General features: G+C 42.3%; 1 protein-coding gene across 1 annotated transcript in view; it reads right to left on the bottom strand.

The window, feature by feature from the left end:
* The window catches only part of opn5 (opsin 5), a 28,318-nt gene extending 16,476 nt beyond the window's left edge, over positions 1–11,842 (bottom strand). Inside the window, exons 1-2 of the mRNA XM_078213729.1 lie at positions 11,710–11,842; positions 3,164–3,283 (exon numbers count right to left, since the gene is read on the bottom strand). Of these exons, the coding sequence (XP_078069855.1) occupies positions 3,164–3,283; positions 11,710–11,842 (253 nt within the window). The remainder of the gene's footprint in view (positions 1–3,163; positions 3,284–11,709) is intronic.
* Positions 11,843–12,228: the final 386 nt, after the last annotated feature.

Raw genomic sequence — 12,228 nt, 5'->3', positions numbered from 1 at the left:
ATCAATCAGATTTATCAGTTTTTATTGGAAAAATACTCTTAAGAAATTACTAACTTTTTACATGAATGAATGTAAATCTATTGGTAAACTGAAGTTAAAAAGGAGCACTATTGTTATACCAAGAACAATAGAATCCCTAGTGGAGAAGGGAGCCATTCAGCCCATCGAGCTTGCACCAACTCAGCATCTTATCCAGGCCCAAGACTATTCAGGAAAGCTCATTTATATAGGGACACATCTTTGCATCCCTGATATTTGGCTTCACAACGATGGGTGTGTGGACAGGGGTTAAATTTTGATTCGCTTGAAGGGAGTTGAAATAATTTAGCTTCCAGAAAATATTAGAAATCTTCAGCAAATAAAATTAAAAATTAAAACTCACCAGAAGCTGATGTTCATGATATATTGTAACATTACACTCACAAGAGAAAGCACAGAGCTTATCATAATTCTTTTAATGACTGCAAACCATGAAATTCAGTTTTGATCTGGGACACATCTACACTTCTACTGTTGTTAAGTTAAGCAGAATATCTAAGCTCCTACGTCTGTTGCAATATAAGCTTCTTCAAAGTATCTTTTGCAAGCTTTGAATAAAGCATAAAAAATCTAAAGCATCTTAGATATCACAACAGAATTACATATTTACCTTTAATTTAATTGGTAATACAAAACTCACTGTCTTAGTGTTGTACTATGTGAATTTCACCAGTAGATAGCAGTATTAAACTATCTAATACCTACCCCCTATTCTGCTGCTGCAAGGTTTTAAAGCTGCTGTAGTGATTGAATTTTGTCTGCCATTTCTGGGTCCAGGTTTGCTCTGGGGGTGGAGATGGGCGGAACGATGGCACAGTGGTTGGCACTGCTGTCTCACAGTGCCAGGGACCCGGGTTCTACTCTGGCCTCGGGTGACTGTCTGTGTGGAGTTTACACATTCTCAGCAAATCTGCATGGATTTCCTCCGGGTGCTTCAGTTTCCTCCCACAGCCCAAAGATGTGCGGGTTAGGTTGATTGGTTGTTATAAATTGCCCCTTAGTGTCAGGGGTGTAGCAGGGTAAATACATGAGGGTTGCGGGAATAGTGCCTGGGTGGGATTATTGTCAGTGAGGGCTCGATGGGCCTTCTGCACTGTAGAGATTCTATGATTCTATAAACTAATGACTGGATCATCAAACTATAGAACAACTCATGTTGTTAGTTGGAGCAAATGTTGGTAACTGGTTAGCACAAAAGGTGCTGGATGGAATATGATGGTCACAATGTTGTGGGAATTTGGAACATGAGTTGCATCCCTTTGATGATCTGGAAATTGAGATCTTCCTTCTTGCCATTGCATTGGGCAGTCAGACTAATTCACCCTCTCAGTATGAATCTTTTGCCATCACATTGCCATAGGAAATTTGACTTTCACCAACTTTTACAGATGCACCATAGAAATCATTCTTTCTGGTTGTATCACAGCTTGGTATGGCTCCTGCTCTGTCCAAGACCGCAAGAAACCACAAAGGGTCGTGAACGAAGCCCAGTCCATCACTCAAACCAGCCTCCCACCCATTGACACTGTCTACACTTCCCATTGCCTTGGCAAAGGAGGCAGCATAATTAAGGACCCCACGCACCCCAGACATTCTCTCTTCCACCTTCTTCCATCGGGAAAAAGATACAAAAGTCTGAGGACACGTACCAACCGACTCAAGAACAGCTTCTTCCCTGCTGCCGTCAGACTTTTGAATGGACTTACCATATATCAAGCTGGTCTTTCTCTACACCCTATCTGTAACTGTAACACTGTACTCTGCACCCTCTCCTTTCCTTCTCCCCTATGTACTCTATGAATAGTATGTTTTGTCTGTATAGCGCAAGAAACAATACTTTTTACTGTATCCCAATACATGTGACAATAATAAATCAAATAATAAATCTTGAACAGAGACTATATTCCCTCCAGTCAAGTTTAACAGTCATGTTTTCTTTTTGTGAGAAGCACACAAGCTTACAATTGCCACAGCATTTTAAGAATCTGTGTTAATAATCAAGTGATAAAAACCTGTTTATAATTATAAAAGTTATAAACATTTGTGTTCAAAATTACATTACAAGCCTTTATAAGATATCTGTGAATAAATTACTTATTCTTTAATTGTCTCACAATTAAGGCAATTAATGTTGTCTACTTAACTATTCTGGAACGTTTCCAATAATGCTGGTTTGGTTTTTATTAATATAAAATGCTGAAGAACATATTAATTCAAACTACAAAATGATAGTCACACTAAAATTAGTGATTTTGAAACAACCAACAGGATATTAGGAGTGTGCTGCTTTCATGGAGGGGAGCAGATGTCCTCCTGATACCCTCATAGCTGAAAGGTTCCAAGAGGATACAACCTTGTCCAATCATCAGGAGACAGCTCTTCTAACCTTCCTATACACTTTGTGATTTCTGAGGAATGATTCGAACCATCACTAAGAGGACGGGTCCCGTATTCACACTTGGGCCTTAAGAAGTTCAGGATTTCAGACATCTTGCAGGGTCTGGTGAAGCAGGTGGACTGGAGAGGGTGATATGAGTGTGCTGGACTGGTGTATAAATATAGCGCCAGCACTTTCAAACCCGCTACCTGAGGATGGGCGGCTGAATCAGCTGCTGACCTGCAGATGACTCAGAGGAGAACTTGCCTGTGCACAATTAATGTGGCTTCAAACACAGAATCTGGCAGCGGGACTGGAGAATCCCAGCCGAGGGCGAGGTCAGAGAATTCCACGGTGGCCCCGTCACCGAGAAACACGCAGCTGAGAAGCCAGAGAATCCCTCCCTTAGTCTCAAAATGGAAAAATTCCACCTTTAGAGTTGTATCTATTTTGTAGCAGTCCATCTCCGTAATTGTTAAAAATGTAGCTACACTTATCGTTTCAGACTTCTTAATTATGTCTGTTGTGATCTCGTAGTTTTGCCATTGTGATTGGAAATGGCCAAACATTGTCCAAACAAAGAATCCAGTCCAGATCCTGAAAGGTAATTAAAATGCTCTGAATCAGTTAACTTTATTCGCACCAGATTCTGCTCCATTCCTGACCCTCGTTGCCCTCGCCACCTGTTGCTCCATAGTCAGCAATTTATTGTGATCCTAACAGAAGATAATTCGAAAATAAATTTACCTGCGATCCCAAAATCACAAAGTGCCAAGTTTATTGTCATTAATTCAGCAGGTTTCAGTTTTTCCTTCTGTTTGATTGGCATATAAATCACATATCCATTTCCAAATATTGATATGAATCCTTAAAAAACAAAAAATAGATTTATATTCTTAGCATTGACAAGAACAATACTTCCAGACATTTATCAAATAGAGACAGAGATGAGTGATTCTGTACTGTCTTTTATTCTATGTATAGTGGAGGTCAATTGGAAGATTCACCAGAGAGGAAGTGATAAAGTTCTATTGAATATTGTACTCTGAACTACAGCCACATCAATACCACTCACTCCAATGTAAGCAACCCTAAGGAAGCCATTGTTTCATGGGTAAAATTTAAAGGGGCATAGCCCCTTAAAGGTAATTGATCATAAAATAGTGAAATTACAATACAAATGGTCTAAATCTGTTCATGTCAAGCTTAAATTAATAAAATTACCCCAAGAGAATAGAGAGAAAACAAAATACATAAATTCATGGTTATGACAAACATAAATGGCATGTAATACATTTGGTCATTGCCTGGTCTCCAAATATCCAAAGCTGCAAAGATCTATCTATCCTGAGTTAAATTGGTTGGCATTATTAAAGTAAGAAAGACAACCCAAGGGGTTGTCAAGTAAGTACTATGGTTAATAATGTTGAAAACGTGGTAGACAATTTGTGCACAGCAAGATCCCACACCATTAATCAAATGATGACCAAGTAATTTTTTTGAATGAGGTTGATGCAGGGATGAACAGTGGCCTGGACATTGAATCCCTACTCTTGTTCAGTGTCCGGGAGTGTGAACTTTCATGTTAACTAATGGGAGCAGCTGAGTCACTGGTTTAATATCTCATCTGAAAGATGGTAGGCGGAATCTTCCCAAAACATTGTCATAAAAGTTGAAAATGGCTGTGTTCCACACCTGTCTTTTGCGAGTTTGGCACTATAATCTCCCACACACTCAGTTTTTCTGACAGCAGGGTGATTCGCATCGGTGGGCTGGGGGGGAGGGGGGGGGGGGGCTAAACTCGCAGGGTAACCGGCTCCAGAGTACTCAGGCACCTTTGTGCAGGGCGTCCCAATCTTAAGGTGATCTGGGAGACCACCTCCCAACCCCACTCCCCCGTGCCCCCCACCTCCCATGGACAGCGGACCACTCATCACTGGCAGCATTCTCGCCCCCCACACCAACACAGGTCACTAGCATCGGGGCATCAGGACTCTCCTGATGAGTTCCCTGGCAGACTACCATGCTCCCCTGCACCCACCTTGCATAGCCACCGCTTGCAGAGCCTGTTCTGCACCACCCTCTTGCATAGCCCCCTGCAATCCCCCTGCATAGCCCCCCTTGCAGAGCCCCCTGTCATTGTGCATAGCCCCCCCAGTCATAGCCCCACCTCCCTGGGGCCCCAGCCCATGGCACTGCACATGGCACACATTTGGTGCCCAACCAGGCATTTTCAGGGTGACAGGTGGGCAGTGCTAGGTGAACATTGCCAGGGTGCTAGGTGGGCACTGCCCAGCCAGTCCCTGATCATTCTGGAGTTTCAATGGCCTTCAATCTCCCCGGCGTGGCCATCACATCTGGTCTCCTCTGGTGGAGACCAGTAGTGACTCTCGCTGGCGTGACCTCACACCAGCGAGGGGAAAAGCAGCCATGAGGCCAAAAGATGCTGTGAGGGATCTGTTAATATCATTCAAATGAAAAACCGATAAGAGCGTGCACGGTACCTCTGAGAGTGCTGCACTCCTTTGTACTGCACTGGAGTATCAACCTAGAATTTGATTTGAACATAAATCCCTGAATCCACAACCTTCTCATTCACAGGCAACAGTGCTACCATGGGAGCCATGGTTAATACTTCTAAGGAAAGAAGCATACAGTCAAAGAGTGGAGTTTAATTCCAATTGTTAGTGTTGTCCTAGCAGATAAAAATGATATTTCATTTTGCCATGGGATAAACAGTATACCGTTATATGTTATGTTATCAAATCATAATTTAAATACTATTCAAAGAAGAAAAAACTGTTTGTTTTTAGTGCTCTATCACATCTTTGAGACATTTCATTGCCAATGAATTACTTTTGAAGGCAATCTTTGTGTTATGTTTGCAATTTCAACACAGATAAATCTCACAGCTTTTGATGGTGTTAGTCAAGGGAAGAAAGTTGGCTAGGATGGCAGGAATACTTGGCTGTTATTCAACTTTGAAAGAACTGCATCAAAATTATACCACAGAAACAGGCTGTTATTACAGGTTAGATTTTCTCTTCAAATCCTTTAGTGAGAACTTGAAATGCATCATTTTGATGAGTTAAAGAGGATGTTGCCAACCAATAATTATTCCCATCATCATATTGAGATCAAGCACAGAACAATGGCCAAGCATTAGCATTCAAAATGAAAACAATTGGCCAGAACAGGTTTGGAATAAAAACAACATGAGGAGATATCATCAGAATTCTACTCAGGAGTTCATCTAATTCGCATTCAAAAATTTAAAATACCACTAAGAACATTAAATCACATTAAAGGACAGCCTCGAGGGGGGAGGGTGGGGGAGGTGGAGGTGTAACTTGCTCTTACAATAATCAAACTCCAGGGAAATATCAGGGAAACTAATGGAGCTTATCTTTATACCCTTATCATCACAAACCTAATGATGTGAAAATGTAAACACAAACTCTAAACAGAGAAGATAAGCTGAGGTCCAACTGCCTGCTCAAGTGAACAAACATTAATCCCAAGGCACTATTTGAAGAACAGATTTCTCCGCTAGTATTTTTCATTCAACTGCTATCCACCCCACAATAAAGGGGCCGAGAGTTTCTTTGGAGATTTGTTTTTGCCTGCAAGATGTTTCCTAGGTGTTGAATCCCCAGGGAGCTTCTCAGTAAGCATCTCTCTCAGTGGCGATCTGCTGCCATCCTTTGGTCTTTTCCTTCCTAAATTTTGAGGAATCTCTCTTTGTATTTTTAGGATATGTATATTCAGGACAAAGGATTACAACCTCTGGCCTACCTGGAACTCCATCACAAATGCAGAGCGTGGCAGGGGGGAGTGGCAGGCTGTGCATGCGCAGTTCTGGGTTTCCTTTGTTAGCTGTTCAGATATGATGTGAAAACCTAAAAATGGGACCTGGAGAAATTGCATGAAATGAGCGATCAAGTAACCAGGGTTTAAGGCGTGAGTTTCATTAGCCCAAGAGAGAGGAGTCCTGTGAACAACAAGTCTCCAGAAGTCTGTGAGCAGTGGTTGCTCAGTGCAGCTAGGTGTTGGGGTACTGGAAAAGCCCTGGAACCGTGTCAGCTGAAGAGGGATCTGCTCAGTGTAGCTGGACAGCTGGGATTGTGCTGATGATCAGGTGCTGGTGTGCAGCCTTGTGAATCCAGTGGGACACAGCCTCGAGAGAAGAGATTGGGCAACTGGAAGATGAGCATTTGTTGGGAGCAGTCTGAGCTGTAACCCTGTTGCTTGACAACTCATTGCAGTCAAAAGAAAAAGAAGGCTTCCAGGTTGAATTGGAGCTGCTACTGAGGGAAATCAAGGTTTAATCCTCAAAGTAGAGGAGCTGAAATCCCTCATGAAGTCAGAGTTTAAAGGATTTATTTTGACTCACAGTGATCACGAACATCTGGGTGGACTGCCGAGGAAATTTGTGAATCTGTCTGCCATTTAATGTACAATATGTGGCATGGTTGACCATGCTTTGCCTGTTAATTCATGTTTATCTTATGTTAACTCTCGATGTTAGGGTATAGCTTTGTTGACTCTTGTAAAGTAAAAATTCTTCTGATTGTTTAAGACCATTGAATCTTGTGATCTTGTGGGTTTAGTGCTCTTAGCAAATAACTTGGCTTTCCAATATCATCTATTTTAAAATAAAAGTTCCTAACCGGATCGTAACAAAATCTTCTCTTCTGCTGTTCATGTTCCTCAAATTCTAACTGTATGCCAAACTACAAGTTAACTGTTAGTTTAAATACCCTTTGTTTGTTCAAATAACATCCCCCAATGTTACTTTGCGAGCTCTTATAAAGATCTGAAAAGGACCAGGAGATGTGGATTAAACATGGCTTCAATTTCCTGGACTGCTCTAGACATCAGGACCAGATTTCTGCACTGGACTATATTGGAATAAATCATAATACACTGCTTGAGTCTATAATCAGTTGCCTTTCTCTACACATTGAGCTGTGGAAGAGTGCTGGAAAATCTAGATCTAGATCTTTTCTCAATCCTAACTTCAGATTCCTGGAGTTCTCTTACCATCAAAAAGATGACTCTGCTCTAGACTGCACTGGACATACTGTAGGATCCAACTTCCGATTTGGTGTGCCTTTGAGATACTGGAAGTAACTTGGATCAGTGCGCAGAGCTTCCCCATAAATGCTGTGACTGTGAAACTTCAGTCTCCTGCTGAGCCTATGATAGGCCATTGATTATACTGTGTTTTCAGCTTCAGTCTGTTCCTGGCCAGCAAGTCAGCCACCTGGGCTAAAGAACAAACTTAGCTGCTGCTTCTGGATTTTATGGTGCCCTTCAACTTTGCCATCGTCTTTCTAATCCTCTAACAAACCCTGTACACCAACTAGCCTCATTTCCATCAGTGTATCCTTCACTACACCACCCTCAAAGAGCTGCTGGGCTGATACAGCTGACAGTATCAATGAGCTGTTTTCTGTCACCAAACTCAGAAAACGGTTCATTGATACTGTGTGATGATTCCAAACCTACTTCACCATATTCCACCATGGGATCTACAAATTTAACTCTGGACCCCTTCTGGTTATCTACATCTATTTCCTATTTACAGTAATGTTTTTAATGTATCCTAATTTATATGCAACTGGGGCTGCGTAACGTGACCTTTCCCCGAGTCCAATTGCGTGTCTACTTTTGCTGCCATCATTTTATTTCCACTTTCTTATTTTCCTTTTACTTTCATGGACTCCTCACCTTCTGTCTACACTTCTCTCTCAGGTACTCTGCCTCCCGATTCCTTGCCCCAACCATTCATTACTTGTCAACCTTCCTGCTTTCTTGCTGACATCCCAGGCTTGACTTTCTGTTAGAAAAACCAATTCATTCTGTGCCTCTCTTGACAAGCTCATCAAGGCATTCAGCGCTGACTGACTATAAGTCGCAACCCCAACCACCACTTTCATCTGAGCTCATTGCCCTCTTATCCTCTCTAGGGTTCTTTCTCCATTTAAGCTTTCCTACCCATATTCATGACCAGCCTCTTGAACATGCCATCTCATCTGATCTTGGTAGTGTCAGTGTCAATCACAGATAAGGCTATCTTTGATCATTTCCTTGCATCACTCTCCCCTCACATTCCTATTCCATGCCCCAGCCTTACTCTCTTCTATATTCTCCCCAGGAGGAAACTATCCTTGAAATCATTTACAATCACCTTTTCCCAATAAAACCTTAAGCTTTCACACCCCGGCAATTCCTCTTGACACAGTCCGAAAGAAAACCAGCCCTTGACAACACAGCACTTGCAAAATACTGCAGATGCTGGAAATCTAAAACAAAAACAGAAATGTTGGAAATATTCAGTGGGCACGATTTTCCAGCGTGCTTGCCCCAACACAATTCCTGTGACGGGTGGGATGGGAAAACCACCCCCCCCCCCAGCAAGCCTGGCAGTCTCTAGGGAGAGCGAAACATAGTTAATGCCCCAGAACTTCCATTACTTGGTGTTTGTACCCTGCAAGTACCCCAGAAGATACACTGCTTGGAAGTGTGGTGGAGGCTGGTACAATTGAGGTATTCAAGAGATTATTAGATGATGATTTGAACAGAAATAACGTGCAGGAGAATGGGAAAAAGACAGAGCAATGGCACTAACTCATGAATCTCTGGATGTTGTGGGTTTGGCTTTGGACTGCACCAATTTGGTGAAGATGGCAGAAGTCCGAGGTGGATTGTTGACAGGCAAGGGCACTGGCAGAGGGGTTGTGGTGAGTGAACTCTGCCATTGCGATTGAACAGCAGTTCATGCCCATTGAGTCACTGCCATTTCTCATGGGCAGCACTACAACATTCCTAGTAATCTGCTGGAGCACAGATTGCCTCTTTAACTTGATAGTATGCATATCCTGTTGAGCACTGAGATCTGCAGCCGTGATAGCAGCAGTCGAGGCCAACATAGCAACAAAAATGGAGCTCATGAGCACAATTTGAGCTTCCACTGCAGCTCAGATGTTGCGTGGCTTCTACTAGGGGATTTTCATAGTAACCTCATTGCAATGTCAATGTAAGCCTACTTCTGACACTAATAAATAAATTTAAAACTTAAAATTGTGTTGCATTAGTGACCACCAGCGGGTCCGCATGTCACAGACATGGCCATCAATTCCACGCTGGGAAGGGTAAGCTACAAGATTTGGACATTGGAACCAAAATCCTCCATGCTCCTTGTCAGTGATTTGAAGCTGTCTGCCAATGCACCAAATATCCCGACATGCATGTTCATCCACTTTCAAAGATTATAGAAATATAGGAGCATGAGTAGGTCATTCAGCCCAATCAGCCCCCCTCCCCCCATACCCCACCCAAATACAAGAATGACCTGAGTCTTGGATCTATTGCACTCTTCGTCATTGGAAATCTTGCTAGAACTGCCAGCAACTCTCTTTGTCCCACTGAGGGGCAGAAGTCCCACTCTCTGCTTGTTTAGGCCACCTACAGTGTGATATCACTCCAGGGCAGTCTTTGTTTAAAGTCGGTTAAAACCTCACTACCATTTCCTACAAAGTGACAAGCAATATGTCCCCACCATAAACCCAGCCTAGGGGAACATAAACTTTAAAAAGAGCTTTCCATTTAGGGATGAAGGCAGTTTTTCATGCAAAGGATAGTGAAAATCTGGAAGTCTTGCTCAGTAAATGGTGGTAGAAAGGTAGAAATTGGGCCTGGAAGGCTTTATATGATAAGAATGATAAGAATAGATTTTCTTGGTAAGATTTGTTGATAAGGGTGTCAAGGGGATTAAGGACCAAATTATCCACAATTGAATAGAATAATGGAACAGATTTGCGGGCTGAATGAACTTACTCCTGCTCCTATCTTCTTATTTCTGTGTAAATCTGTTCTGCTCTAATGTCCTCCTCCACGGGTTCCTGTTTATCTGAATAACACTTCCATGGCTTCAACCCAGGAAGAACTTTGCAGCCCAATTACTTTTTGAACAGTGAACAAAGTGGTTTTAAAAAGTGCTCGTCAATTGGGATAACAATTAAATCTAAAGGTAAGTTGAATAAAAACAAACCATTTTTCCCACTTTATAATGCCAATTATCTCTGTATCCTTCACCACCTTCATCTGAAGATATTGAACTGAATTTATTTTTACTCGTGGTTGGGAAATGAGGTAGTGAGGCCTTTAGCCAAATCCCCATCCCAGCGAGCAATACCAAAAATGCTCCTACACTGAGGTTGCCATACCCCCAGCATTGTCCTGGCATCATCAGAAATTAAAGATTAACCTCTTGGAATAATGTGAGCAACCCAGGAAAAAGTCATAAGGACTGTAAATAATATGCTTTCTATTGTCGTAAGTACAAGATCAGACCTCCACCAGCATCACCAATCCCCTACTCTGTTGCAAACCCATCTTGGCTTGCAGGTCATCAAACATGAGGCATGGACGTCCAGTTAAATTACATCTCTGGGGGCTGAAGAGGGATAAGAGGTGATGGTGCGATGGGGGTGGCAGGGCAGCACCACATTGGGTACGCTAAAAGGCTCAAGAGCTCCAAATAAGAAAGTCACTGCAGTCTTTCAAGTTTTTGGCTGAGACCGAGGCCTACAAAAGTAAATGCTGGGAGCAAAACTGGAAGCAGAGCAGGTCTCTACTTGACCTTTTGCTTCCAATTGTAGATATTAGGTCCAATATCATCAATACCCCAGCCTACTGGTAGCTCCCATTAGTCCAATGAGTGATGGCAAGAGGGACACAAGGAAAGGAAACGGGCCAGGAGTATGTTAACTTGTTGGTATTTACATGCAGGGAGCAGGAAAAGGACAATGGCCAGCAGTTCCAATGAGGCTGAATGAAGAAAAATTAGGCTCAAGATAGGAGGCAGCAGTGGGCCTCAATGTCCTATTTTTCCCGACATCTCTGCTACTGTCCCATCTAATCTGGAGTGGGATAGCACAGGAAAATCCAGCTCAGTGTGCCAAAGAATAGCTGGCAACAATGACACATTCCAACTGAAACACCACTTCACCCTTGATTTCTTTCCTATTTCGCTCTCAAACCTTTTGGATTATGTGTTCAACTTTCTCCTCCTTACCCAACACCAATATCTTTCAGCACGGGATCAGCACATCAGTTATACCAATAAAACTTTGACAGGAATAAATATACCTGAACCACACACGTGTTATCATTCAGTGAATACTGTTAATTTATCAGTAATTCATTCAGTTAAATGCATGCAAGTATTTTGACAGATTGTGCCTTGGTCACAAACAAGTCCCAAGATGAAAATTAAATTGCCTTACCTATGACTATTAGGTAGATTCCTGCGATTACGTCAGCTTCCCAGGAAAGCTTTGAAGTGAATGGATCTTCATGGGGCAGAGAGGGAGGAAGATCACTTGAGAGAGGAACTGTATTGTTCTCACTGTGTGACATTCTTATACAATATGTCACCTTAAAGAAAGAAAATCAGTTAATAATCTTTTCAAAAAGCAAATCATGCTTATTTACTCTAAAACAATAACCTTTTCAGCTACAGTTTGACTGTATCCTAACTCATACCAAGCTTTATTCACTTATCACTCCTGTGCTCGCTGACCAATGTTGCCCCCAGGTCCAGCCATGCCTTCATTTAAAATTCTCACCCTTACATTCAAATTCTTCCACCCCTTCACCCTAACCTCTGTCAGCCCTCTGAGAGCTTTGTGTTCATCCTATGCTGGCCTCTTATGCATCCTCATTTTCCATCACCACACTATCGATGGTTGTCCTTTAAACTATATTGGTCCGAGGTTTTGGAATCACCTCACTAAATCTCTCTG

The sequence above is a fragment of the Mustelus asterias genome, chromosome 5 (assembly GCF_964213995.1).
Source record: "Mustelus asterias chromosome 5, sMusAst1.hap1.1, whole genome shotgun sequence".
NCBI lineage: Eukaryota > Metazoa > Chordata > Chondrichthyes > Carcharhiniformes > Triakidae > Mustelus > Mustelus asterias.
This window is presented reverse-complemented; position numbering and strand designations above follow the sequence as displayed.